The sequence below is a fragment of the Phocoena sinus genome, chromosome 19 (assembly GCF_008692025.1).
Source record: "Phocoena sinus isolate mPhoSin1 chromosome 19, mPhoSin1.pri, whole genome shotgun sequence".
In the NCBI taxonomy this organism is placed as follows: Eukaryota; Metazoa; Chordata; class Mammalia; order Artiodactyla; family Phocoenidae; genus Phocoena; species Phocoena sinus.
The window spans coordinates 39,820,707-39,845,710 of NC_045781.1; the positions used below are offsets into that span (position 1 = coordinate 39,820,707).

Genomic DNA, 25,004 nt, shown 5'->3' on the forward strand with positions numbered 1-25,004 from the left:
CAGGGGCCAGGTCACGAGGACTGAGAAGAGAACATAAAAGCAAGGTGGAATTTAAAGCCCTCCACTTCCTGAAAAGAAACATCCCTTTGGGGATGGATGCCAAAGAAGGGGATTACCCCATGAGGAAGGGGGAGAGAAAGGAGACTGGAGGGACATGAGGATTCCTTCCTCTCTATCTCCCAGACTCTACAGGCATCTTCAGGTTAATAATTACCTGAAATAAGGTGAAAATGGGCACAGATCTCCACCCCAACCCACCCTGGAATGGGAACAGGGGAAGGAGCACAGTTTGACAGTAATGATGCAGCAATGATGGATGTAATTCCCCCAGGTGCTCTCTCCAGGATCAGGTGGGGGCACACCCACTCATGACTTCCCTGATCCCTACATAGCACCCATGGAACACAACTGATGGGAAACAGAGGCATGAGACTCTCCCAGTTTGTCATGTGCTTATGCTGTCACATGTCCTCCTTTCAATTGGACAGGTGAAATATAAGGGATAATAAAATACAACCACGGAATGTGGGAAGGTCAAAAGGCAACAGGTGAGGGTTCAGTGCAATCATGGACTGCATGAATGAAAACATCCCCAAATTTGGCAGAGGGGAGTCATACTGCCTATGAAGAAATATAAGATTTTGAAAAAGGTTTGTGTTGGTGGTGTCCCATAAAAAAGATACTTCAGTGTATTATTTTCCTAAAGCGGCTGTAACAAAGTACCACAGACTGGTACAAACTATAGAAATTCATTGTTTCACAGTTCTGAAAGCTGGAAGTCCAAAATTAAAGTGTGCGCAGTATGCTCCTTCTGAAGCTTAAAGGGAAGAATCTGTCCTGCCTTCCTAGCTTCTGGTGGTTTGCTAGTACTCCTTGGCTTACACCTGTATGTAGCTCTTCAGTCTCTGCCTGCATCATCATAGATATTCTCCCCTCATGTCTCTGTATTTCTTCTCTTCTTATAAGTCACATTGGATCAGGGCCCACCCTAATGACCTCATCTTAACTTGATTATATCTACGAAAACCATATTTCCAAATAAGATTACATTCAAAGGTCCTGGGGGTTAGGACTTCAACAACTTTTGGGGGAATCTAATTCAACCCATAACAGCATGTAAAGGTGCCTGTGATGGAGCCATGGCGGTTGACCAGACACAAACCCCGCCATCTGGGAACTCAGGGCACCTCACAAGTTCTTCCTATTATAGAACACAGGGAATTAAAGGTATCAGACCAGGAAACAAAGGCTGCATTCATTTAGACCATTGGTTTTCTAAGTGAGGCCCTGGACCAGAAGCATCAATATCACCTGGGAACTTGTTAGAAGTGCAAATTCTCAGGCCCCATTCCAGACCTGCTGAAACAGAAACTCTGGAGTGAGGCCTCGGAAACTTTTAAGAAGCTCTCCTGGTGATTCTGATGCATGCTCAAGTTTGAGAACCACCAACCTAGGCCAATCTCCCACTGAACAGGTGGGAAAACTGAGCCCCCAAATCCCTATGCAACCTCTGTTTACTGAGTACTCATATGCCAGGCAGGCCCTTGACACGCATCACCATTCTGTGCTCATTGTACTCACCCAATGCAATAGATACTACTGTTTACCCCATTTTATACCCAAGAGAGCAGACACTTGGAGAGGTGAGTAAAATTCCAAATTCTCACAGCTATTAAAAGGTGGCACAGGGATTAGAAACAAACACCCCTACAGATCTAGCCAGACCCAGCTTAGGTCTATTATTTTACCCATCCTGGTTGGTCTCAGCTGGAGGAGACAGGATACTTGGGCTTCCAGGAAGTTTGGGGCTACCTCTGCCCTGGAAGAGGTTATAATCTGTGGGAAACCAGCCAGGAAGAATGAATCACAACCTAGGACACACTCCCAGGCCTTAGCCACTAGCCCCCCCTACCTGACCTTATCTATCCCAGCCCTTCTCATCCTGGTGCTCATTGGCCAATCTCTTGCCTCTTTCCTCCACCCCTCGGCTGAGAAAACTGTGGGTCTGTAATGTTCACAATTGTATCACCCATGCCTGGCTCAGCCCTTCGCGTCTAGTAAGTCTTCAATAAATGCTTTGAATGAAAGAATAAATTTCTAAAACTATTTCCACCATACCTTCTACATTTTAAAATGCCTTACCCACAATGTGTACCTCATCTTATTTGGTTATACCACTTTCCCAGGGAAATCATCACACACACACACAAAGATGTATCAATAAGGATGCCCACTGCAGTGCATTTACAATTGTGAAAACTGGAAATAATCCACATACTAGAGCACTGTGCAATTATTAAGTGTCAAGTTCTCCAAGACTGATGACACAGGGGAATGCTTATCATAGGGCATGAAGTGAAAAAAAACCAAACTGGTCACAAAGCTCCACATATGATTCCGATTGTCTTTTAAGTACTACTAATACATATTGAAAAAGCCCGGCAGTATGGTCACTACAATGTTAACAGTGGTGATTCTTGGGTGGTAATATGACCAGTGATTTTAATTTTCTTTACTATGCTTTTCTGATTCTCCCAAATTTTCTACAATAAATAGGTGCTACCACTGTAACTGGAAAAGGAATGTTTGGTTTAAATATGCCCAAACAAGCTAAGGAGAAGGGGAAAGAACAGAGGTCTGAGAGTACATGCTTGGTTCCAGGACACTCACAGATATCACCTCACCTGACCATCCTATTAGCCCTCTCGATTCTCTATTCCCATCTGATAGATCGGAAAACAGGTGCAGGACTTCCCTGGTGGTGCAGTGGTTGAGAATCCGCCTGCCAATGCAGGGAACACGGGTTCGATCCCTAGTCCGGGAAGATCCCACATGCCGCGGAGTAACTAAGCCCGTGTACCACACACAACTACTGAGCCTGTGCTCTAGAGCCCGCGAGCCACAACTACTGAAGCCCGCACACCTAGAGCCCGTGCTCCACAGCAAGAGAAGCCACCGCAATGTGAAGCCCATGCACCCCAATGAAGAGTAGCTCCTGCTCTCCACAGCTAGAGAAAGCCCACGTGCAGCAATGAAGACCCAATGCAGCCAAAAATAAATAAATTTTTAAAAAAACAAAAAACAACCCACAATAAGCTGTAATTTTGATCTTAGAGTCTCTAGGTCTTCGGTCTGGCCCGTTGGCCATGTGCACAACACACAGTGAAGAGCAGGCAAGATTCTGCCTGTTGGTGCAGCACTGGACAACTGTTGTCTCAACCAATGTTCACAGGGATCCCATGAGGTGGTCAGGGCTGAGATGATGCCCTAATCACCTCATTGTTATAGAGAAGAGAGACTTGTAACTTTGAGAGGGGAAGTGAGATCTGGTCAAGTTCGCAATGAATGAGGTGTGGCTGTGCAATCTGCTCCTGCCCTCCTTCTCCAGCCCTTCCTTATGGCTCACACATCCCTACCCTCCCTCTCCGCCAGAAACAGCAAATCCAGGAGGCCACTGATGCCAGTGAGACCAAAGAGTAAACTCCAGAGCAGTGAAATCAATTCAGCTTTAAAGACGGCACGTAATTGAGACAGGAGGTGCCTGAATGGGGGCACAGTCTTTCCCAAGTTGACCTGAGTGGGCTGCAGGGAAACTGGAGCTTCACCTGAGACAGGCAGACTCCATCAGCTCCTCTTACCTACCTGAGTTCCCAGTTCTCCAGCACCCAGAGAAAATTGCCAAAGACAGGATATAGGAAGGAAAGAATTAGATCAACTTTTATCTGGTTGTTAAAGAGGCAATACTTTAATTCTTTCAAAAGGAGTAGGCAGTAAAGAGTGTCCCTCCCACCCCCATTCTGCACCCTCCCCCACCCTTCGGGGCTCCCAGTCTCCACCCTGGAGGCAAACACTCTCCCTAGCTTCTCTTAAGTCATTGTGAAGAGAGTCTTGCATATATACACAAATGATAATCAAATTTAAAATCCACTTCCTCTCCTCTCCTGGTGATTTTTGACATGCTGAATAAGGGACTCAGCAGCCCTGGGTTTTCATTCTTGCTCAGTTGCTCACTGTACAGCCTAACTCAACTTCTCTGAGCCTTGCTTTCCTCATCTGTAAAGTGGGGTTGCTGTGCGGATGAAACTGGATTCAAAACTAAGTAATCCCAACTTTTTTAGCACTATAAATAAACATGGAAATGTCTTCTGGGTCACAGTGAGGGGGAAGTAGGTCAATGAAGTAGACGCATTTGGGCCCATCCCCAGGCCCTGAAAGTGTTGCAACTCCCCCAGGAGAAGAGTGGCTGGCTCTTCTGGGAGATGAACAGAGATTGCAGTCCTCACTCTGAAGCTAGTCTTTGTCTTCTTGGTCTAAAGATGACATTTCTGGTTTGGAGACCTGGGACCTTGACAAGGTTGCATGCCCTGTCACATGCCAGTCTTGGGGGCCACCCCCTACATGTTTATTATGATGCCCTGCCCCCCTGCCCTAGGGTCAGATTTCTATTAAGGGCCCCTTCCAGCTCTTGGATCAGGGAGGAGCATCTAGGCAGTGTTGGGAAGTCACTGACTGACCTTGGCCCAGCAACCAGTTGTCCCTTGATCTCCACAACTCTACTTGGGGACCTGAGGGGTTCAGGGCCTGGGAGAGGGAAACCAAGACAGCCACACAGATATAGGGGAGCCTGGCAGAAAAGATGGCACATTCCTTCACAAGGTCAGCCAACAACAGGGCCTGAAATAGTCTCCTCTGATAGAGGTCAGACCAGCAGACATTTCACAAACGGCCCTTCAACTCTGGTTGGGTACAAGCCCCTGGGTGGGATCAGTTGTCTGTCCTTCTATCCACTCATCTGTTTGTCTTCCCAAAACTGCCTGCTGCGGCCTAGCCAGAGACAAGCCCTATCCTTGGCATAAGGCCACATCCTCAGATGAGTCGGATTGGGCCGGCTGGAGCCAGTGGGTGGAAGACAGAGGACGTCCCAGGTGGAGGGCACAGCAAGGACCAGGCCTCGTGGGTGGGAAAATGTTGGGCCAAGGCAGACACTGAGATTGAGTGCAGGGTGGAGGCCCTGAGCTCCCAGCAGGTGTGCCAAAGGTCATGGAGAGGCAAGGAAAGGAGGGACAAACAGCGGGCTGTAGAGGAATAGGCAAAGAGACCCAGACAGAGGAGGAAGCCAGGAGGAGAAGGAGAGGGTGGAGGCAAAGCCTCAGACTTAGTTCCATGGGAAAGCCAGCTGGTGTCTGTGGGTCTGTCTGTCTTAATGACCAGTGGTTAAAGCCCAAACTCCCCACTCCCGCTTTGAGGCTCCGGTTCTGCCTGAGGCCTCCTCCTAGCCCAGGGCTCCCAGATCCCAACCACAGGACCCCTTTGCCCCCAGCACCAAGGGGAAGTAGTAAAGAGCACAAGAGCCTAGGAGTGAGACAAACTAAGAGTAAATCCCTCACTCTCTGGCTAGATGACCTCGGGCAAGTCACTTCACCTCTCTGGGCCTCAGTCTCCTGTTCTGTGAAATAGGGCTAATGGAAGGACCACCCATTGTTGTAGGGAAGCTGAGAGGGTTAGATGACAGGAAGGACCCAAAGCTTGGCCCAGAACTTGCCAGTGTCTGGCAAACAGGGGAAGCTCCAGTTCTGGACACCTGATGGTCAGTGCAATCTGCAGTTTAAAAGGGTCCCAGTCCAAGAGGACTCAGGGCCCAGAGCCCAGGTCTCTGGTGGTGGGATTTACTGCCCAGTGACAAGCCTGGGGAATAGATGGGATGTGGAGAAACAGAGGCCGCCCTCAGCATTGGCCGTTTCTCCTGCCCCAGAGCCTGTACACGGGCTGGAGGTAAGGAGGGAGAGTGCTCCGACCAGGGCCAGGGTGGGGATGCGGCTGGGGTTTAGGTCCCCTTGACCGCCCCCCACCCACCCCCCCGCATCTCGCATCTCAACTCGGGGCTCAACTGGCCTGAGGGCGGGTGGGCGAGGGCGGGGCAGGGCCGGCCCTTCTCGCCCTGCTTGGGGGGGGGGGGGGGGGGGCGGGTCGCCTGGGAACTGCTCCTCCCGCCTGCCGCCGCTTTAAGAGGCTGCTCCGCGGCAGCGAGCGGGGCCGGAGCCGCAGTCCGAGCGAGCAGAACTGAGCCGCGCCGGCAGGTGCACGGCTGCGGGGACGGCAACAGCATGACCGGCCACCACGGCTGGGGCTACGGCCACAACGACGGTAGGCGCAGACCCCGGCCGGCCCCCACCCGCTGGGACTCGCTCCTGACCCTCGCGCCCAGCCGGGTTTGCGGGACCCTCAAGCCCCCTATCCTTTAGGCGGGACCGGGATCCCTCTCCCATCCGTCCCCCAGAACCCGGCCCACCCGCCCGGCCCGAGCCCTGCCTCCCCCCGCACCTGGCGCAAAGTCCGCGCTGCACCCCGGCCGGCCCCGCCGCCAGCGAGCCACCCCGCGGCCGAGCGCGTCCAGCCGCCTCTTCCGCGCAGCCCCTGACGGCCCCGCTCGCTCTGACCCGGGCCGGGACACTCACTCATCGTCGGAGTGCGCAGCGGGTGAAGGTAGCCCAGGGCAGCGGGGGGCGGTCCCGGCGGAGCGCTGTGCGCGGTGTCTGTGCGGGGAGCGCGCACGCGTGTGTGCCGGGACCTCCGGCGAGCTGGGCTCCCCGTGGGCAAGGGCGCGGTGTCCTGCGCAGAGAGTTTCCCGGTCGAAGCGTCCGAGCTTTCGAGTCGGCAGGTATGTGAAGGAAGGGAGCATCTGGGGGCTCACGGATGTGTCTGGGTGTCTGCCTCGGGCAGGGTGTTTGAGCACGTCCAGGTGTGAGGCATGGGAGCCCGTGGCCCACACCAGCCTCCTGGTCTGACCGGGAGAATAGCTCCTCGGTCCTGCCTCAGTTTACTTAAGATGCAGAGGAAGGGAGAAGAGGCCGACGGTGAGAGCCAGAAGGCTTGAGTGTGAGACTGGGGCAAGTCAGTTCCTTTTGGGCTATTTCTTACCAAACTGGGGTCGGGGTGTGGGATAAGGGTTTCTTGCTTTTCCCGAGATGAACAATGAGGAGCCAAGATCCAAGCTGCCAGGATGAAACCCAGGCAAGGCAGGTGGGGGTGGGGAGAAGCGGAAGTGCTGGTGGGAGGAACGCCCCCGTCCCACTCATCTGAGGAGAGACAGGCACTCTGTGAGGGTGGGCGGGGGTCCTAGGCTACAAAGTCTGGGGGTTTGGAGGTTACAATGGGCCAGAAGGAGTTAGGGAGGTGCTGTGGTGTCTCTGGCCCCTCTGGGACCCCAAGCACACAGGAGAATATTCTGGAGGGGAGAACCCCAAATCTAGACATGCAAAAGCTAGAAAGAGACTTTCAGAAAAAGGCAACAGAGATCAGCAGAGATGTAGAGAGAGGCAGAGAAGGGGCAGGTTGACACGACCCATAGAAGATCCTCTTCCCTCCCAGCACCTGCTCCCAGCCAGCTTCGGGGTGCTTCCCCCTGACTCCAGCCTTCTTGCTGGTCCTGCCCACCAGCACTGTGTCCAGTATCCCAATAGGCCTGCCCCATAGCTGGCCACCCTGAAGCTGCTGCCCCTCGCCCAGTCCTGGGCCATCCAGTCTAGTTGCGATGAGGGAGGAAAAGACAGAGGATGGAGGTGCTGGCATGCAGCATGCTCACAGGACTTCAAAAATAACCCAGTGGGTCTGGGCCATGATTCTGAGTCATCCACTGGGGACACAGCTTTGTCGGCACCTGCTGCTGTTTTCTCAGGAAAACTTAAGAAGCCAAAAACGGGGAGAAGCACCAGCCGGCAATAGCTCTAAAAATAGGCTGCATCTCAGGATGTTCCCCGGGGAGATGCCGAGCCTCTCGGCTGCAGATGGAGTCTCTGGGAGGCAGGTGGTGGGTGCTCGTGGGTGTGCATGCAGGTGTGTGTGCGTGTGTGTGCGTGTGTGTATGTGTGTGCACGAGCATGTGTTTTGCTGTAGTCTCTTAGTGCAGACCTGGGTTTGCAAGGGGATAGCTGTGTGTGAGGGTGCGTATGTGTGTGTCAGAGGTAGTTGGCAGGGCTATGTGTTTGTACACATGTGTTACTGGGCCTGATGGCTCTGGGTGCGGTGAGCTCAGGTCACTGTGCATATATGTGTGCACACGTGAAAATCTCCCCGGACCTGCACATGTCTGGGGAGGGCAGCTGGGGGCAATGCATGCACACACTGTGTATTTATACCAGTGCCCAAGTGTGTGCGCGCACATGCGCCAGTGGCCCTCAGTTCCTTCATCTGTGAAATGGGGATCATGCTCGTTTCTACTTCACGAGGCTGGTATGAGGAGCAAATTCATGTCACAGAGCCAAAGCGAGGTTGATGTGAACTTTTGTTGTCACTTTCACAAACACCAACTCGAACTTGGCCAAAGTGCAGGAAGAGGCCAGATACCTGGTAGGGTCAGGTAAGGGAGTTCGGGAGCCCGGGGACCTCTCTAAGCAATACTGCCTGTCGGGGAGGACCCACTACCCCAAACTGCCCCTGAGCCTGTAGCTTTTTTGTGCTGCCTTCCATGCATTACCTCTCTGGGCCTCCTATCAGCTCTGGGTGGAGAGTTTTAGTGAGGCCATTTCGCAGACGAGGAAATGGAGGCTGAGAGGGGAAGTGGCAGAGCTGGGATTGGAGCTCCACACTTCATGGCTCCAAAGCAGGGAGCCATGGACCATCCCCTACAGGTGCCCGCAGTCTGCAGCCCAGAGATTCAGGCTGGCCTGAGTCCTTGCCCTCTCCCCATCTGCAGGCCCCTCACACTGGCACAAGCTGTATCCCATTGCCCAGGGAGACCGCCAGTCACCAATCAATATCGTATCCAGAAAGGCTGTGTACTCGCCCAGCCTGAGGACACTGGAGCTTTCCTATGAGTCCTGCACGTCCCTCAGCATCGCCAACAATGGCCACTCTGTCCAAGTGGACTTCAATGACAGTGATGACCGAACTGGTAAGTGGCCCTTATGGTGATGTTTGCCGGACCCTGGTACCCTTCCCCCTGGGATCCTAACCTGTCTCGGGCAGGCTCAGAAGGGGCAGCATGCTGTGGTAGGGAAGGAAGGCTCCACTTCTTACCAGCTGTGAAGCCTTAGGCTGAGCCTCAGTCTCCTGGTGCATAGGATGGGAGCATTAAGACCCTATTTTCCTCCCTAGGATCATAGAGAGGAGAAATGAAAAACTGAAGTGATGTTTGTAGTGCTGGCATATAGCAGATGCTCAAGAAATGCTAATTCTCTTTCTTCTGTTTCAGTTGTGCTTTAGGTCAGGTTTGTTTTCACTCCCTGCCCCATCACTGAGCTGCTGTGGGGCCTAAGGCCAAACCCTCCTCTCTGTGTGATCTGGCCAAGCCCAGCAGAGAGAGAACGGAAATAAAATGTTCAGTGTGCCAGGCCCCTTGCTAAGGTCACAGGCAGTTCTTTTATTCTTCTCAAGAACCTACCTCTAAGTTGGGCAAGTAGAGACTCACTGAGCTGGGGAGGGCCAGAACCAGCCTGGTCCCACTCCAAAGGTCTTTTCTCCAACCCACCTACAGCCTCAAGATCCCAACCATCCTGGACAAAAGAGAGGCCAGTGGGAACTTGTAGCAGCTCCTTCCAAGGTCTCTTTGCCCTGGGATTAGAGTTCGGGTTCCTTCATGATAAATTCTTGGACAGAAGCCTCGGGAGTGCTCCTTAGTAAAGGGATTTTTGTCCTTATGACCAGGCCTGTGAGGGATGAAGTGGGGTAAGGAGGGAACCTGCTAAAGTTTCTTATGTAAGGAAGTGACTGGTACTTTGCCCCTCTGTCGCCTCCCCCAACCCCCCCATATGCACAATGAAAGCACTCAGGGAAACTTAAGTTTCAAATAGAAAATCAAAGGGCAGAGAAGGGGAGGAAAGCCAGATAGGAATGATCTTAGTTGCTTAACTCTGAGTTCCCTGGTAGGCTAGGGAAAAGGGGAAAGAGGATCAGTTATAGTTCATGTTGCAGAAGGTAGGAAATCCAACAGATCCTCAGAAGAGAGACACAGCATTCTTGGTACTGAATTCTAAGAAAAGCCTCCCACCCAGAACTTTGGGGAGGGACATGGAGCTCTTGATGACCTTAGATCACAGTTTATGAAGCAGCAGTTTTCAAATAATTGGATCTTCTAAACAGCCTTCAGAGGGCACTGAGGGCTCAATTCAGACATCAATAGCTCAGTGAAAGCCACTCTTGGCAGGGGAAGGCCCAAGGAAACATTCCTCTGGACCACTGATCCAGGGGTTCACTTTCTGACTTGGTTTGGGTTCCGTCCCCTATCAGAATGCCCAGGCCTCAGGGGTAGAGGACCAGTGGGAAGAAAGTAGGCTTGGGAGTGAGACAGTTGGGTCTCTGCCACTCCCCAGCTGTGTGACCTTGGGCAGGATACCTACCTTTCTGAGCCTCAGTCCCACGTCTGGCCAAGGGGGTAACAGGTAACAATGTGTCCCCCTCTAGGTCACTGTGGGGATTAATGTCTGCAGACTGCTGAACACATAGGAAGTACACAGTGAACGGCAGTGTGTTCTATGGTCAGGGTGGAGGGAGGAGGCTAAGGGAGCCAAGCTCAAGGTTTAGGGAGGCAGTTCACTCCCTAAGAGACTGCACTGTGGAGTCCCAGGTGGGTCATGCTCAGAAGAGTGGGCCCTCCCAGCCCATAGCAGGGAGCTGCCTATTCCTGCCTCCCCAGGATGGAGCAGCCTGACTGGGCCCTGGCCCACAGCCATCACCCCCAGGCTCAGTCAACCACCCAGCATTGCCATGGACAGGCCCCGCTTCTCAGATGAGGCAGGACAGCAAGAATGGGCCTCTGGGCTGTCCCATGGTCCTCCTCCTTGAAGGGCCCACAGGGGGCAAGGCCCTGCCCTGGTCACCCGCCCTCAAGGGGCCCAGGGCCGTCACCTGATCCAGGAGCTCACATTCTGCCCTGGCTGGGGCTCCCTCCACTGCCAGATCTCTTTCAGCTGGAAATTCAATCAGTCCCAGGAGGCCTTGTGAGTGGCCCCAGCTCGCCAGGTATCAGAGTGGGAAATTCACAAAACCAGCATAAGTGGGGCTTGCCAAAGAGGGCATGAAGGAGGGACATTGGAGGTACCTGGGCCTGACCATCAGAGTGGGGACCCTTAGGAGCTGGCCTCTAGACATCAGGTCCTGGGGAGCCTCCAGGTTCTGGGGAGGCAGCACGACCTGGTGATTAGGGCCTTGGGCTCTGAACTTATATGAAGTAGATGCAGGCTTATATCCTAGCTCAGTGCCTTGCTGTGTGACCTTGGGCAAATGCCTTGCCCTCTCTGTGCCTCAGTTCCTCCTTTATAAAATAGAAATAATAATAGGTTTTGTCTTTCATGAGCTACTATGAGGACTAAAGAAAAGAATTTTTCCGACCCAGCTGTGGGTCAGGGCTCCAGACCTGGGAGGTCTATTGTTAGTGATAATCGGGGCCTGAGAGGCAAAGTCCCAGCTTCCACTCGAAACTGGGCAAGAGTGGGGAGGATCCAGATGGAGAGATATACCCACTCAGTGTACCAGACTCCTCTGTCACCTACAGGGCTCCAGGATTTCTGCCCTGGCCCAGCTAAGGGCATAGGGAACTGGGCGGGGGCTGATCCAAGTCCACTTAGAGCAAGGAATGTTGCAAATGAAAAGTTTATCCCTCTCCTGAGCACTGCCCTGATATTGGCGCTGCTGTCTGCGGGCGGTGTGGGCTCTCTCACAGCAATTGCTACACACCGCCCTTCTCCCCGCAGTGGTGACTGGGGGCCCCCTGGATGGGCCCTACCGGCTCAAGCAGCTCCATTTCCACTGGGGCAAGAAGCACAGTGAGGGCTCAGAGCACACGGTGGACGGCAAGTCATTCCCCAGCGAAGTAAGACCCTCCTCTACCTGAATCCCTTTACCACTTGGGGAAGGAGTTGGGGACTGGGGAGCCAGGGTCTTGACAGGTGCCTGGTGTGGGGTACTGGAGAGAGTGAAGTCACTCGGGGACCTTTGGGAGAGACGCCCTTCACCTGAAGTTCAGGTCTTCCACCTGAACTCTGCCTACTGTCGTCCTGATCTGTGTGTCCAGAAGGAATTTTATGACGGACAAATCCAGTCCCACCACAGCCTTACTAACAACCCTTCAAGGATTAAGCCTGGCATTCAAGGCCCTGCATGAACTGGCCTTGCCTGGCCTCATCTCCCTTGACCTCTTCCCATACTGACCTGCATGTGATGAATCCCCTGCCCACACCTGGCTCTTTCGTATCTCCAGGCTGCTGTTCTTTCAGCCTGGAATACCTTGTCCCAAGAGTTCCATCTGATAACCCCCTTCTTATTCTTTGGACTCAGCTGCAGGCTTCACTTCCTCAGGGAGGTGTCACACTGGATAGTCATTATCTGTTTCACAGTTCACGGAGGGCAGGGCCTGATCTCTTTGGTCCCTTGGGGCTCAGAAAAGGGTCAGGCCCAGAACAGGGTAAATGCTATCTGTGGCCCGCCCCTCCCGCAGAGGGGCCAGGAGTCCGGTGGGAGTGAGGGAAGCCTGGCTCTGAGCTCCCATGGCCCCTGGGAGGCACTAAGCACTGGCCTGGCCTGTCGTTGCCCCTGTAGCTGCACCTGGTTCATTGGAATGCCAAGAAGTACAGCACCTTTGGGGAGGCGGCCTCAGCACCCGATGGCCTGGCTGTGGTTGGTGTCTTCCTGGAGGTGAGGGGGTTACCTGGGCCCAGAAGGCCGTGGGAGGCCTGGTACCACCCCTAGTTCCAGGACACAGTGAGATCTGGCCTCACACTACTTCTCCCTGACAGACGGGGGACGAGCACCCCAGCATGAACCGTCTGACAGATGCACTCTACATGGTTCGGTTTAAGGTGAGACCAGGGGTCCATGCTCTTGATCTACAGCAGCCTGGTGGGGAGGAAGGAAGAGGCTAGATCATGGAGTGGGCCCATCCACTCCTCCATCCTGGCAGCAAACCCTGGCAGAGGTGAAGGGTGCAGGTCAGCACCTGTGGTGCCCTGCAACTGACTCCTCGTCATCAGGGTCCACGGCCCCACTGAATGCCCAGCGTGAAGTCTGGTTGGGCATAGGATTGATGAGATGCCTGTCACATTAACGGTTCTCTGACCAGCAGCGCCATGAAGCTCTGTTGAAGGCAAGGGAGAGAACATGGTGCCCAAAGAGCTTTAGGAACCACAGCTTTTACATACAAGGGTATGGGTGGAGAGGGCCAGCCAGGCTGGAATATAGCCTCTGGGATCACAGACATCTGGCCACAATTTGCATCAATGGGCCAAGGAGAAGCCTAAATCCTATTGACAGAAATCGGTGGGGAGGGTGTTGGTCTCATCCTGTTGGGAGGTCTTTGCTGACTCCTGGGTCCCGCACCGTGCCCCAGGGCACCAAGGCCCAGTTCAGCTGCTTCAACCCCAAGTACCTCCTGCCTGCCAGCCGGCACTACTGGACCTACCCTGGCTCCCTGACAACACCCCCACTGAGCGAGAGCGTCACCTGGATTGTGCTCCGGGAGCCCATCAGCATCTCTGAGAGGCAGGTGAGCCCTCCCAGAGTACCAGATGGAAGGATGCGACACTCAGGCACACCCGGACAGTGTGACTCTCCCAACCAGCAGCCCACAGCCTGTGGTCCCACCATCAAGGCTCCCATCTTTTGCTAATAAATGTTTAGATTCTTGGGTGGGAGTCAGCTTGGTTGTTAGTTATTAGGACCTGGACACAGACTAGAAGGAGAGATCCCTGGATCCTGGGACCACCCCTCGTGTGTTAGAATCTGAACGCTGCCTTTGCCGATGATTCTTAGCTAGACGGGAACTGGAACTAGGTGGAGCGGGGTCCAGGTTCAGAGGCTCTTTAGTGAGTAAGTAACTGAGGTTGGGTTCCCAAAGAGGAAATGAGTGGGGAGAAGTAGGGACAAGCCCTAGGGGGAAGAGGAGAGAGGGGCAGAACTGGCTGGGCAGGGTATGCCAGATGTTGTGTCTGGGATCAGAGAGGACCACAGCGCCCCCATTCTGCACTGAGTATCTCTTCTGCCTTAAGATGGAGAAATTCCGGAGCCTGCTTTTCACCACAGAGGATGATGAGAGGGTCCACATGGTGAACAACTTCCGGCCGCCACAGCCACTGAAGGGCCGTGTGGTCAAGGCCTCCTTCTGGGCCTGAGCTGCCTACCTGCCCAGCCGGCCACTGAAGCACCATCTTCCCAAGGGCTTCCATGTCAGCAGACACCAAACCATCCAAGGCTCCCTGCCTAGGGCTGCTGTGGACCCCACTTCAGCTGGCTTGCTCCTTGGCCATGCTGGAGGCTTCTCGATGGGACCCTCAAGTCGGGGGACACCTTTCAGCTGCCCTGGGGACAGGAAGGACAGGAGCTGAGCATGGTCCGAGCCTAAGGCTGCCTCTGCTCTCCAACACCCAAAGGCCCCTGGGAACCTCCTCTTGTCTTCCCCGCTGGCAATGGCAGCAGCCCCACCCTGAGCTCACACTGTGATGGATGAGACCAAACTCTCCAGGGCAGGCAGCTGGCATTGCCAGAAAGACTCAAGCAATAATTAGAAGTGGGCAGAGCTGCCCTCTCGGTGTTACCTCTTCTGCAGGCCTCCGCCATGCACGCACCTCACTGCCAGGCCATTAAAATCAGGACCCAGCCTGCTGGAGGTGACATGACCTTCTCCCTCCAGCCACCTGCCGCCATAGGCAGGCACTGGCTACAGCTTACGGAGTATCTCCCTTCGTCCCCACCCAGCCACCAAAGCCACCTACATGACAATCCATCCATGCACTGATTAATAAATTCATGCATTCATGCAACAAATACCCGTTGAGTGCCTGTGTTCTGTCAAGTGCTGTTCCAGGCATCGGGGAGGCCATGGTGATGAGTCAAGCACAGGATGTTGAGAGGGCCGTGGGCACCGAACAGGTGAGGGTGATACAGACGGCGGGGCAGGGGCCGTGGGGGCTGAGAAAAGGGGGAGCCTACTTCCCCCACCCTGAGCTCACACTGTGATGTCCTCATCTGGTGAAGAAATTAAATTCCAACCAGTATTCCAAGGTAGAGAGAAGGGAACAGCATGTTTGAGCTCAGGGAAGAGCAGGTGTGCCGGCTCCCAGGTGAGAGCCCAGGGTGTTTGTGGAACAGAGAAGAAGGAGTGGGGCTGGAGCCCTGGGGGAGGGCCTGGGACTCTCTCCCAAGGCTAATGAGAGTCAGGAAGGATCTGGAGTAGAGGAGGGGCAGGGGCAGATGTGCAAAGGCTGGGAGATCCCCGTAGAGTGTGAGTTGGCAGGTAGGACTGGCAGCAAGAGAAGGTGGTGGCCGGTGGCCAGGAGAAAGAATACAGGGTGGTGGAGGCCGGGAGAAGGGGGCTGGATGAGAGAGACCTAGGAGGTGGAGCCCAAAGATAGCATTTGGCTCTCTGTGAGGGTGGAGGGGAGTGCAGGGTGTGTCCCTGGGCGGAGACAGAGGACAGGAAAGCCTGGGCAGCAGCAGACCAGGATGGACACACAGCTTTTGTGGGGCCCTGAGAGGAGTGCTAGGAAGCTCTGGGGTGTTGGTGTCTGAGCCGAGGAGAGAGGTGGAGGGTAGAGGGGGCTGCTTTGGAGCATCTTCACTCAAGGTGGTGGGTGAGGCTGAGGGGAGGGAGGGGGAGGGTGCTCAGTGAGAGAAGGGACCCAGGATCTAGCACAGAACCAGCGCACGACCCTGTGGAGGATCTGCTCAGAGGGAAAGCCACAGAGTGGCATCTGAGATACCTAGGTGAGAGAGTTTGGAAAGGCGCATTGGGGGCTGCTGAGGAGTCTGAGGCAGGGCTGGGGCTGGGGTGAGGCAAGTGATCTCTTAGGGTGCAAAATTTAAGGAGGCACACACCCTCAGGCCCCGACGCTGCATTTGTATGACGCTGAGGGTGCGTGTCTCCTTAAATGTGCACCGTAAGTGCCTCGCTGGACTCACCCTAGTCCCGGCCCCAGTCCAGAAGGTTTAGAGACCCAGCCATCACTGTGCCCCATGAGCCAGGACAGGGGCAGGTGGTGGACAGGGAGGGGGCTGAGGAGTGAGGGGAAGTAAAACTGGGACAGCAAATGTATACGTGTGGTTGTGAAGGGGACGAAAGTGATAGCTGAGGGGGCACAGGGTCGAGGCTTTTGGAAAGATGGGCCGGTGGTGTGTCTGAACATCCTTGGGAAGGAGGCCAAGGTGCAGGTACCAGCGGGGCTAGGGGCGCATCGGTCTACTCACTTTGGCCACAGCTCCTGTCATTGTCACTATACCAGAAGGGCACTCCAGGGTCATGGGATACTTCTGGGTTTCGGGTGAGGCCACGAGGAGAGGGTAGAATTAGGCCTTAGACTTCTAGCTTCGAGACCAGAGAGGCACGTAAGGGAGAGTCTTGCTCTGTTGACTCCCCCCTTCCATTCTCATGCTCGAGGCAAACCTGTCCCCAGATTGGCCCTCAGCAAATGCTGCTCCAGCACAGGGCCAGACACAGTTTCAGCCCGGCTGGCACCCCTGGCCCAATCTGGGGGCCATTTGCTCTCTCCATGTTTCAGGAAATGGTGAAAAGAATACTGTCTGGAGGACAGTGTTTGCCCAGCCTGGGGGCAGGTGGCCGCAGGGAAGTAACGCTAGTAATGCTGCCCCTGAAGGCAGGTAAAGGGCCTGGGGCAGATGTCTGACTCTCCCTATGATCTAAGAACTGTCATCACACCCATGTTACAGATGAGGAAGATGAGGCTGGGGGAGGTTAAATAGGCAAGTGGCCAAGCAAAATTTGAAGCTGGATCTGTCTGCTAACTCTCCTGCTCTACGCCAGAGCACTGAGCATAGTGGTGAACAAATAGGCCTAATACGACTGGTCCTGCCAGGGATCTTAGCACCCCACCGCCACCTCCCAGGGATGGTGGCACCACAGTCCTGGCACTGCAGAGGACTTGAGAAATGGGAGCTGATTTTAAAATAATTATCCCAAGGCTGCCAAGATTCCTCATTCCTTACATCCTTCCACTTAATTCATTTATTTTTTAAAAATTTTTATTTATTTACTATCTTTGACTGCGTTGGGTCTTTGTTGCTACGCATGGGCTTTCTCTAGTTGCAGCGAGTGGGGGCCACTCTTTGCTGCAGTGTGCGGGCCTCTCGTTGCGGTGGCTTCTCTTGTTGTGGAGCACGGGCCCAGGTACGTGGGCTTCATTAGTTGTGGCACATGGGCTCAGTAGTTGTGGCTCACGGGCTCTAGAGTGCAGGCTCAGTAGTTACGGCTCACGGGCTTAGTTGCTTCGCGGCATGTGGGATCTTCCCGGGCCAGGGCTCGAACCCGTGTCCCCTGCATTGGCAGGCGGATTCTTAACCACTGCGCCAGCAGGGAAGCCCCATTTTTTAAACTTAAAACTAGTTTAAAACCAAAGTGGCCTCTTCTGTTATAATTACAGTGCAAGGTTTGACTCTATTACATCCAATAGGGATGGCCAACCTCAAGGGACCCAGGACTGGGTCCTGAATCCTCATCCATGGCAAGATTGCTTCCTGGAGCAAATGCTGAGCACATTTGGGGTACCCAAGACAAGGTGGGCTCTGCTCGCCCCCAAGATCCCAGAGAGGCCCTCCCAGGGCAGCCAGGTGACCTTCTAAGAGATCTGGACTGGAGGGCCCAGGGGAAGGAGTGGCGGAGGAAAGTAATAGATGTGGGAGATCAAGAGGTACAAAGTCCCACATGCAAAATAAATGAGTCACAGGCACGAGATGTACAATGTGAAGAACATAGTCAAGAATTATGTAATATCTTTGTATGGTGACAGATTGTAACTAGACTTAGAGCAGTGATCATTTTGAAATGTATCATGATATCGAATCCCTATGTTGTGTGCCAGAAACTAACATAGTGATGTAGGTCAATCATACTTCAAAAACAAACTCATAGAAAAAGAAATCAAATTTGTAGTTACCAGAGGCGGGGGTGTGTGGGTAGGGGGGGATTGGATGAAGGCAGTCAAAAGGCACAAACCAGTTATAAGATAAATTAGTACTAGGGATGTAATGTACAACATGATAAATATAATGAACACTGCTGTAAGTTATACGTGATAGCTGTTAAGGGGTAAATCCTAAGAGTTCTCGTCACAAGGAAGATTTTTCTATTTCTTTAATTTTTTATCCATACGAGATGATGGATGTTCACTAAACTGATTGTGACAGGCATTTCATGATGTATATAAGTCAAATCATTATGCTGTACCCCTTAAATTTATACAGTGATGTATGTCAATTATATCTCAATAAACTGGAAGAAAAAAACAAAAATAAAATTTTAAAATAATAAAAACCTTATATAAAAGAAAAATGTATATTTCATTTGAAGAATATATTTTAGTTGACTCAGTTATATCCAAAATATCTTACCATTTTAACATATCATCAATATGAAAAATTAATGAGATATTTTACATTATTTGGGGGGCTAATTTTTTTTTAAAATTAATTAATTAATTTACTTTTGGCTGGCTTGGGTCTTCGTTGGGTTGCGCGGGCTTCTCATTGCAGTGGCTTCTCTTGCTGCGGAGCACGGACTCTAGGCTCGAGGGCTTTAGTAGTTGTGGCTCTCAGGCTCCAGAGTACAGGCTCAGTTGTAGCACATGGGCTTAGTTGCTCCCTGGCATGTGGGATCTTCCCGGACCAGGGCTCAAACCCATGTCCCCCGCATTGGCAGGCAGATTCTTAACCACTGCGCCACCCGGGAAGCCCTAGGGGCTAAATTTTTGAAATCCAGTGAGTATTTCACACTCACTGCACATCTCAACTCAAATTAGCCACATTTCAAGTGCCCAAGAACACATGTGGCCAATGGCTACCAGATTGGATAGCATAGCCCAAAACAGATGTCACTCTTTGCAAGGCCATCTGCTAGCAAGGGGTCCAAGCAGGCCCTCTGGCTGGGCCCAGAGCCAGACAACGCGATGGCAGGAATGAGTCAGATCTGCTCCAAGCCTCTGTCCTCGACAAGGGCATTCTCAGAACATTTGATACCAACTTGGCTCCCTCTGTCAGGGCCTCCCTCCTCCAGGAAACCTCCCGAACTCCCCACCTTCCTCCAGCCTGGCTGGCCCTGTCCCAGACCACCCTGCAGGACCTTTGCTGTTCCACTGGGAAAAAGCCCAAGACCCTCAGGAAGGAACTGATCTCAAGAGACTGTCAAGAGTTGGGGGAGGTGGTAGTGTCCCTGAGAAGGATCCTGGCTTGGTTGAGGAGACTTGACTAATCTGGGAGGTCTTCCTGGAAGAGGGGCCCAGAGCAAAGTCGTTGGCGTCCCAGCGGAGGCACAAAAACCTCAGCAGCAGTGAACATTTACCAGACAGAGAGGAGGGAGGCCTGGCTCTTGCTCAGCATGTATCGACAAAGAGGAGATGTGTGGTTGGGGACACACGAGTCCCCAGGCTCTGGAGGCCTCAAATGCCAGGCAGGAGTTTGCCCTTACATCCAGGAACCATGAGGAGCCACTGGAGGGCTACAGCAGGGGCTAAAAGCCTCCCAGATTGGAGGAAGAAAACTCTCCCTGAGGCTCAGAAAGCACTGGGCATCTTGGCCTGAATTCACCTTCTAACTCGGGGCTCAAGTGCAAATGTTGTCAGGTGCAGTTCATAAGCTCCTCCTGCTGCCCCTCCCTGGCCCCGCTGAATGGACTCATGCCCGTGCCCTGGCAGTTCCTGGTTTGGCAGTCTGTGAGTCTAATCTAAATCCCTCCAGCTGCAACCCAAATGCTGTCTTCAGGGGCATGTGAAGGTGAGCTGGTAGCTCTTTATTCCCACTGAGCTGCCCTACTGGGACAGGCATTGCAGGGAAGGCATGGGGACACAGGTGCCCCGGGCTCAGCTGGGCCCCCATGTGTCTCTTGGGTCTTCAGAAAGGGGCTCTTTATCCTGCTCCTCCTCTCTCCGTTCCTGCTCTGAGTGACAAGTTGTTGGTTGCTCTGGGCACAGGTGTCTGGGCACGGGTGTCTCACTGCCCTGTCTCTCCGGTTGCCCAGCCTCTGGGGGAACTGGGGGGTGGTGAATCCTTGCTGCTGCTGTTTCTCCTGAGTGTTCAGGAGTAGAATTTGGGGGTATACCTTTTTCAGCCAGAGGAAGCCATGTCAGGGATCAATAAATTGCTCAGGGAATCCCAGAGCATCCAGGCCTAGAGGATTCCTGGTCTGACCCCACTCTACAGATAGAACAACTGAGGCCCAGACACAGTACAGAGTCTGCTGAAATAAGTTGGTGGGAGAGGTAGGATTTATGACCCCTGGCCCTGTGCTCTTCACCCATCACGAGAGCCTAATGTAGCAGAAAGACCCCTACACCGAATTACTCCCTGCTTGCCTATCTTGGAGCCTGAAATCCTGTCATTTGAGCTTCAGTGCTCACAGTTGAGAATGGTTCTCTGATGAAAGGCAAGTGGCTCTGGAAGGGGCACACAGTAACTTACGGGGGGATGACTTTATCACCTCCTTTTCAGTCTGCTCTGTGATCTCTTCTCTTGGCCTTGGTTTCCCCATCTGTAAAATGTGTTAATGGGAGGCCCAAGGGGCTTAAGGTAGGACTTGAGGGAGGAGAGAAAGCAGATTTCCCAGAGGGAGAGTCAGGCTGTGACCGAGTGGGGGGCAGACAGCTCTGGATCTCAGGATGCAGGTGACCCCCTGTGCCCCCTTAACTGAAAGGGGACATAGTGCTGGGACAAAACTGCAGGGACAGATGACCAGAAGAGCCTCCCATGACCCCCAGGACCTTGCCCATCAATGTGACGGGAGAATACCTGGGATGAATTTCCTCCCAGCCCAATGTAATGGGAGCTCAGAGCTAGATTCGACTGATTTACAGAAAATAACGGCATTTAATGTGTTTACCCAAGTCCATGAACTATGACCCCTGCAACACGAGGTCTGTACTTTAGAAGTCAGTGTTTGGAAATGGTCTCTCCTAGGAGAGAAGAGCTCAAATGGCATAATTTCAGGCAGGGGCAGGTGAGCTGAAAAGATATTTTGGGGGCAGCCAAGCCTTCAAAGCCTTGGCCCCAGCACTAAATCCAGAAGCCTGTGGTTTCTGGGGGCAGCAGAGGGGACTGAGGGGGGGCCCTTATCCCGTGCAGCTCAGATCGGCCGGGTACAGTTGCTCACACGCGTCCTTTGACCCTGGGCTGGGGGTGGAACGCTGAGCACCAATCTGGCTGCTTTAGCTGGCGCCAGTGGCAGTTCCGGCAACTCTGGGAGCCGGGGTCGGGGCACAGCAGCCAGCTCTACAGTCTTTGGGGCACCTGCCTTGATCCCAGTGCCCCCTGAGGTCAGAGGTCATGCTGAGGAAAGAAAGTCAGGTGTCAGGCAGCTGGCAAGAGCTACCAACCCCAGCCAACTTCACTAAGCCTTGCTGTAAGTTAAGACGCTTAGAGATGGGCCCTCAGCGCCCACACAAGACCTCGCCACCATGTCAGGAAATGCCAGGCTTTACTTCCTTCTTTATCTGTCCCTCTTCACACTGACACCCAGGAGAACTGGGGTTGTGGCCGTGGGAAAAGAAAAAGGAAGAGCCAACGTTTAGGGTTCCACTATCAGACCTGGAGCCCCTAAATCTCAACGTTTTACTATAGCATATTTTAAGATTTATGGAAAAGTTGAAAAAATACAATGAATAGCCATAGACTGGCCACCCAGGCTCCCCATTTTATCACTTTTGCTCTCTCCCACTCTCTTTCTTCATATATACATTTTTTAAAACTCTTTGAGAATAAGTTGCAGCCATGATACCCTTTCACCTCTAAATACTTCAGTGGTTTTTCCTAAAAACAAAGACATTCTCTTACATAACCACAGTACAAGAATCAAAATCAGGAAATTAACACTGTTACATTGCTATTATCTAATCAATGTACCTTATTCAAATTTTCCTCACTGTCCCCATAACGTCTCTGTAAACCCCCCAAATTCCCGGACCATGCATTGCATTCAGTTGTCCAGTCCCTTAAGTCTCCCTTTCTCTGGACAAGTTCCTCAGTGCATCTTTGTCTTTCACAACCTTGATACGGTTGGAGAGCACAGGCCAGTGATGTAGTAGGATGTCCCTCAGTTGGGTTTGTCAGGTGTTTTCTCTTGAAGAGACTCGGGTTATGTACTTTTTGTGGGAATATCACAAAACAATCCCATGTTGCTTCAGCACATGGTATTGATTTGTCCCATCACTGGTGATGTTAACTTTGTTTTTTGTTGTTATTTTTAAATGGAAGCATAACATATATACAGAAAAGTACATATAGCCAATGAACTTTCACAATCTGAACCCACATGTGCAACCAGCACCCAGATCAGCAAAAGCATGTTTCCAGCACTCCATACCCCCCAAGTCCTCATTACGTTCCTACCTCCCCAAAGTCACCACTGTCCTGACTTTTAATAGCATAAATTACATTTGTCTGGTTTCGAACTTCAACTAAATGAAAGTATTTACTTCAGAAATATCCTTGGTTTCTGGATTTTTTGCTCATAGTATGTTCGTGAGATTCTCAGAGCCTCCTTTTTAGAATAATAAACGCCATACCTCCCATTATGAGCCTACAATGAAAACTGAAGAAAATATAACTTATCTCTACCCATAATTTCAAAAAATCAGTGTAACACTTTAGTTGTAATATAAAGCACAGTCATTCATAATGCATAACAAGATATATTTATATATACAAATAATATAATTTTCAATAAAGTGATATGTGTGGCAGTATGTAAATGCTGGGGCACAAGGATGTAGTGAAGTCTTCCTGTGTTTGCGCCCATACTCAGAAGCCCTATAACATGGCAGCTACGAATGCATTCCAGGCAGAGGAGCACAAGTATTGTTGCCATCATGGTGAGACTTTCCTATTTGGTGAACAACTCCTGGTAAAATACCAAATGACACAAAGTATGATAATTTGCTACATATTAAACCTGTGCAGGCATTACTTTGTACTTCCAAATAAAATGGAACAAGGTTGTAGACTCCAATGGAGATAAACAGATTCTTCACCTGTTTGAACATCCAGGTGAGATGTTTGAAGGTGGGACAAGACTCAGACAATCCTTTGTTGCGTGAATCTATCCTGTAGGACTCCTAGCACCCTGACCACCCCAAATGCCAGGGTCTCCTCAGCCATGTGACAACTGACCCCAGATTCTCCAAATGCTTTCTGGGGTGGTACCACAAGTCTAGGGGACAAATGGGGAGGTCATCTGGGGGTCAGAGAACCACAGGGTGTGCACCTGGGGGGGTGTAGGGTAGAAGGCTGGGCGTGACCTGAAGGAGGAGGGGGCATGGATGAGAGCACTGATGGGGTTTCTAAGGTGGGGCCTCCCCATGGCCAGCTCCTGGGTAGCAGGCTGGTCTCTGGGCATGGAGGATTGGGGACCCTATGTGCACCTTGCTACCCATCCCCCAACTCCTCCCTCAGAGGATGCCACCAGGGCCTACTTTCCTGGGCCCTGCATGGACATCTGCTCAACTGCTCTGGATCTCTCAGGAAGTGCACCTCCCAACAGACATGGGGGCCCCATCATCTGTAGCTGGGGACCTCTGGGGACCTCTCTGGGCTGAAAAGCCAGTTAAGCCAAACACCAAAAGGATTATAGGACCCTCACCTGTGTAATCAGATACAAAAACAATACAATATGATACGAAACTGACAGGTAACTATAAAGAAGTTAAACATAGTTCTGATTTCTCCCATTATGCTTTTATTTTAATAAAATATTAAATAAAAAATTATTTTAAAGCACCTTCCTTTGGTGACCCTGAGAACATGCTCCATGAGCCTGCGGTGTGAGCAACCAGTGAACACAATCCATGGACTGACTCATTTAATTAAACCCAATACCTTTTGAGGTGGGCACCATTCTTATTCCCATTTGGCAGATGAGATGTTGAGGATAAGACTGATTAAGACACTCGCTCTGGGTCACAGAGCGGGAGTTGCTGGGATCAGCATTGGCCAACATTCAGAGCCAAGCCTGAGCCACCACTCTGTAAGCCCCTTAAAAGGCATTCAGCCTCTCCACCACTGACTGTCAGTTCCTGGCACTAAGCACTGTGGAGGGATGTACACACAAACACACTCAGGTGCTTCCCGCAGTGTGTTTACGCCTTACGCCCCCTGGTGGCCATGTGTAGCTTGGTCTTTGGTCCATCCCAGCCAGTGATCACTATTGGGGGCCCAGCCCAGCTGTGCTGGCAAACAAACTTGCCCAGCAGGTTACTACTTGTTAAAATATTTTTTGCTGTTGTTTGTGCTCCTGCTTCACTAGCATCCTAAGCTCTTGCTTCCTCTGCTGCCCAGGGGGTCCAGCACTGGGTGGAGTAGGCAGCTGGTCAGTGCCACCGAGACCACTGGGCTACTGGGGAGAGGGCATGCATGAAAGTCTGAGACAGTGGTCCCACTGTTTCCCAAAGGTATGGAGGATAGAGGAGGGCACTCCAGGCAGGGGAACAACAGGGACAAAGGCCTGGAGGTAGTTACATGGAACTGAAGGTGAGCATGGAAAAAAGCTGAATTAAATTTGACCCAGTCTCCAGCAGAGTCTGGGGGCGGGGGTGCCCTGATTACAGTGACAGGTCCTAGTTCTTTAGACAGAAATATTTCTGGAGCCAAGAAAAGGAGGACAGCTCTGCTTCAACACTCCACATACTGTCCCCTGCCCCATTCTGTAGTCACAACACACCTGGGGGGGGGTCACCCCAACAACATACATGGGAATGGCTGCCCCCATTCAGCAGATGGAGAAACAGAGGCTCTAAATTCATCCGAGGCCCCCTGCCCAAGTCATGTGTCCAATCAATGGCAGAGCTGGGGTTCTTGTGTCTGCCCAACCCTAGGCCCAGCCTCTGAAACCACATTACACGGGGTGCGCTTTCAGAGGCAAAAGAGGCTCTTGTCTTCTGGGAAGGCAGGTGTAAAAAGTACTGAGGGGCTTGGCATTTCATAAATGAGTCCCAAGGCCACAGTGCCACACTGGTCCTTAGCAGGGAAGAAAAAATACCCAGTCCACAGCACTGTTGGCAAGTAAGTAATGTAAGTTGGTGCAGCCA

General features: G+C 52.3%; 1 protein-coding gene across 1 annotated transcript; it reads left to right on the forward strand.

Annotated features, from left to right (window-relative positions):
- The first annotated feature begins 6,035 nt into the window (after window positions 1-6,035).
- On the forward strand, window positions 6,036-14,753 carry CA7 (carbonic anhydrase 7). The gene is made up of 7 exons (XM_032613588.1): window positions 6,036-6,144; window positions 8,693-8,890; window positions 11,688-11,806; window positions 12,532-12,627; window positions 12,729-12,791; window positions 13,319-13,474; window positions 13,977-14,753. The coding sequence occupies exons 1-7, from the start codon at window positions 6,105-6,107 to the stop codon at window positions 14,097-14,099; spliced, it is 795 nt and encodes a 264-aa protein (XP_032469479.1). The 5' UTR covers window positions 6,036-6,104; the 3' UTR covers window positions 14,100-14,753.
- The last annotated feature ends 10,251 nt before the right edge of the window (window positions 14,754-25,004 follow it).

Bases quoted from the DNA above. Each gene is read 5' to 3' on its own strand.
- CA7 (XM_032613588.1), top strand. From the start codon at position 6,105: ATGACCGGCCACCACGGCTGGGGCTACGGCCACAACGACG. The intron at 12,628-12,728 runs GTGAGGGGGTTA...TCTCCCTGACAG, and splicing joins TGGTTGGTGTCTTCCTGGAG to ACGGGGGACGAGCACCCCAG. The intron at 12,792-13,318 runs GTGAGACCAGGG...ACCGTGCCCCAG, and splicing joins TCTACATGGTTCGGTTTAAG to GGCACCAAGGCCCAGTTCAG.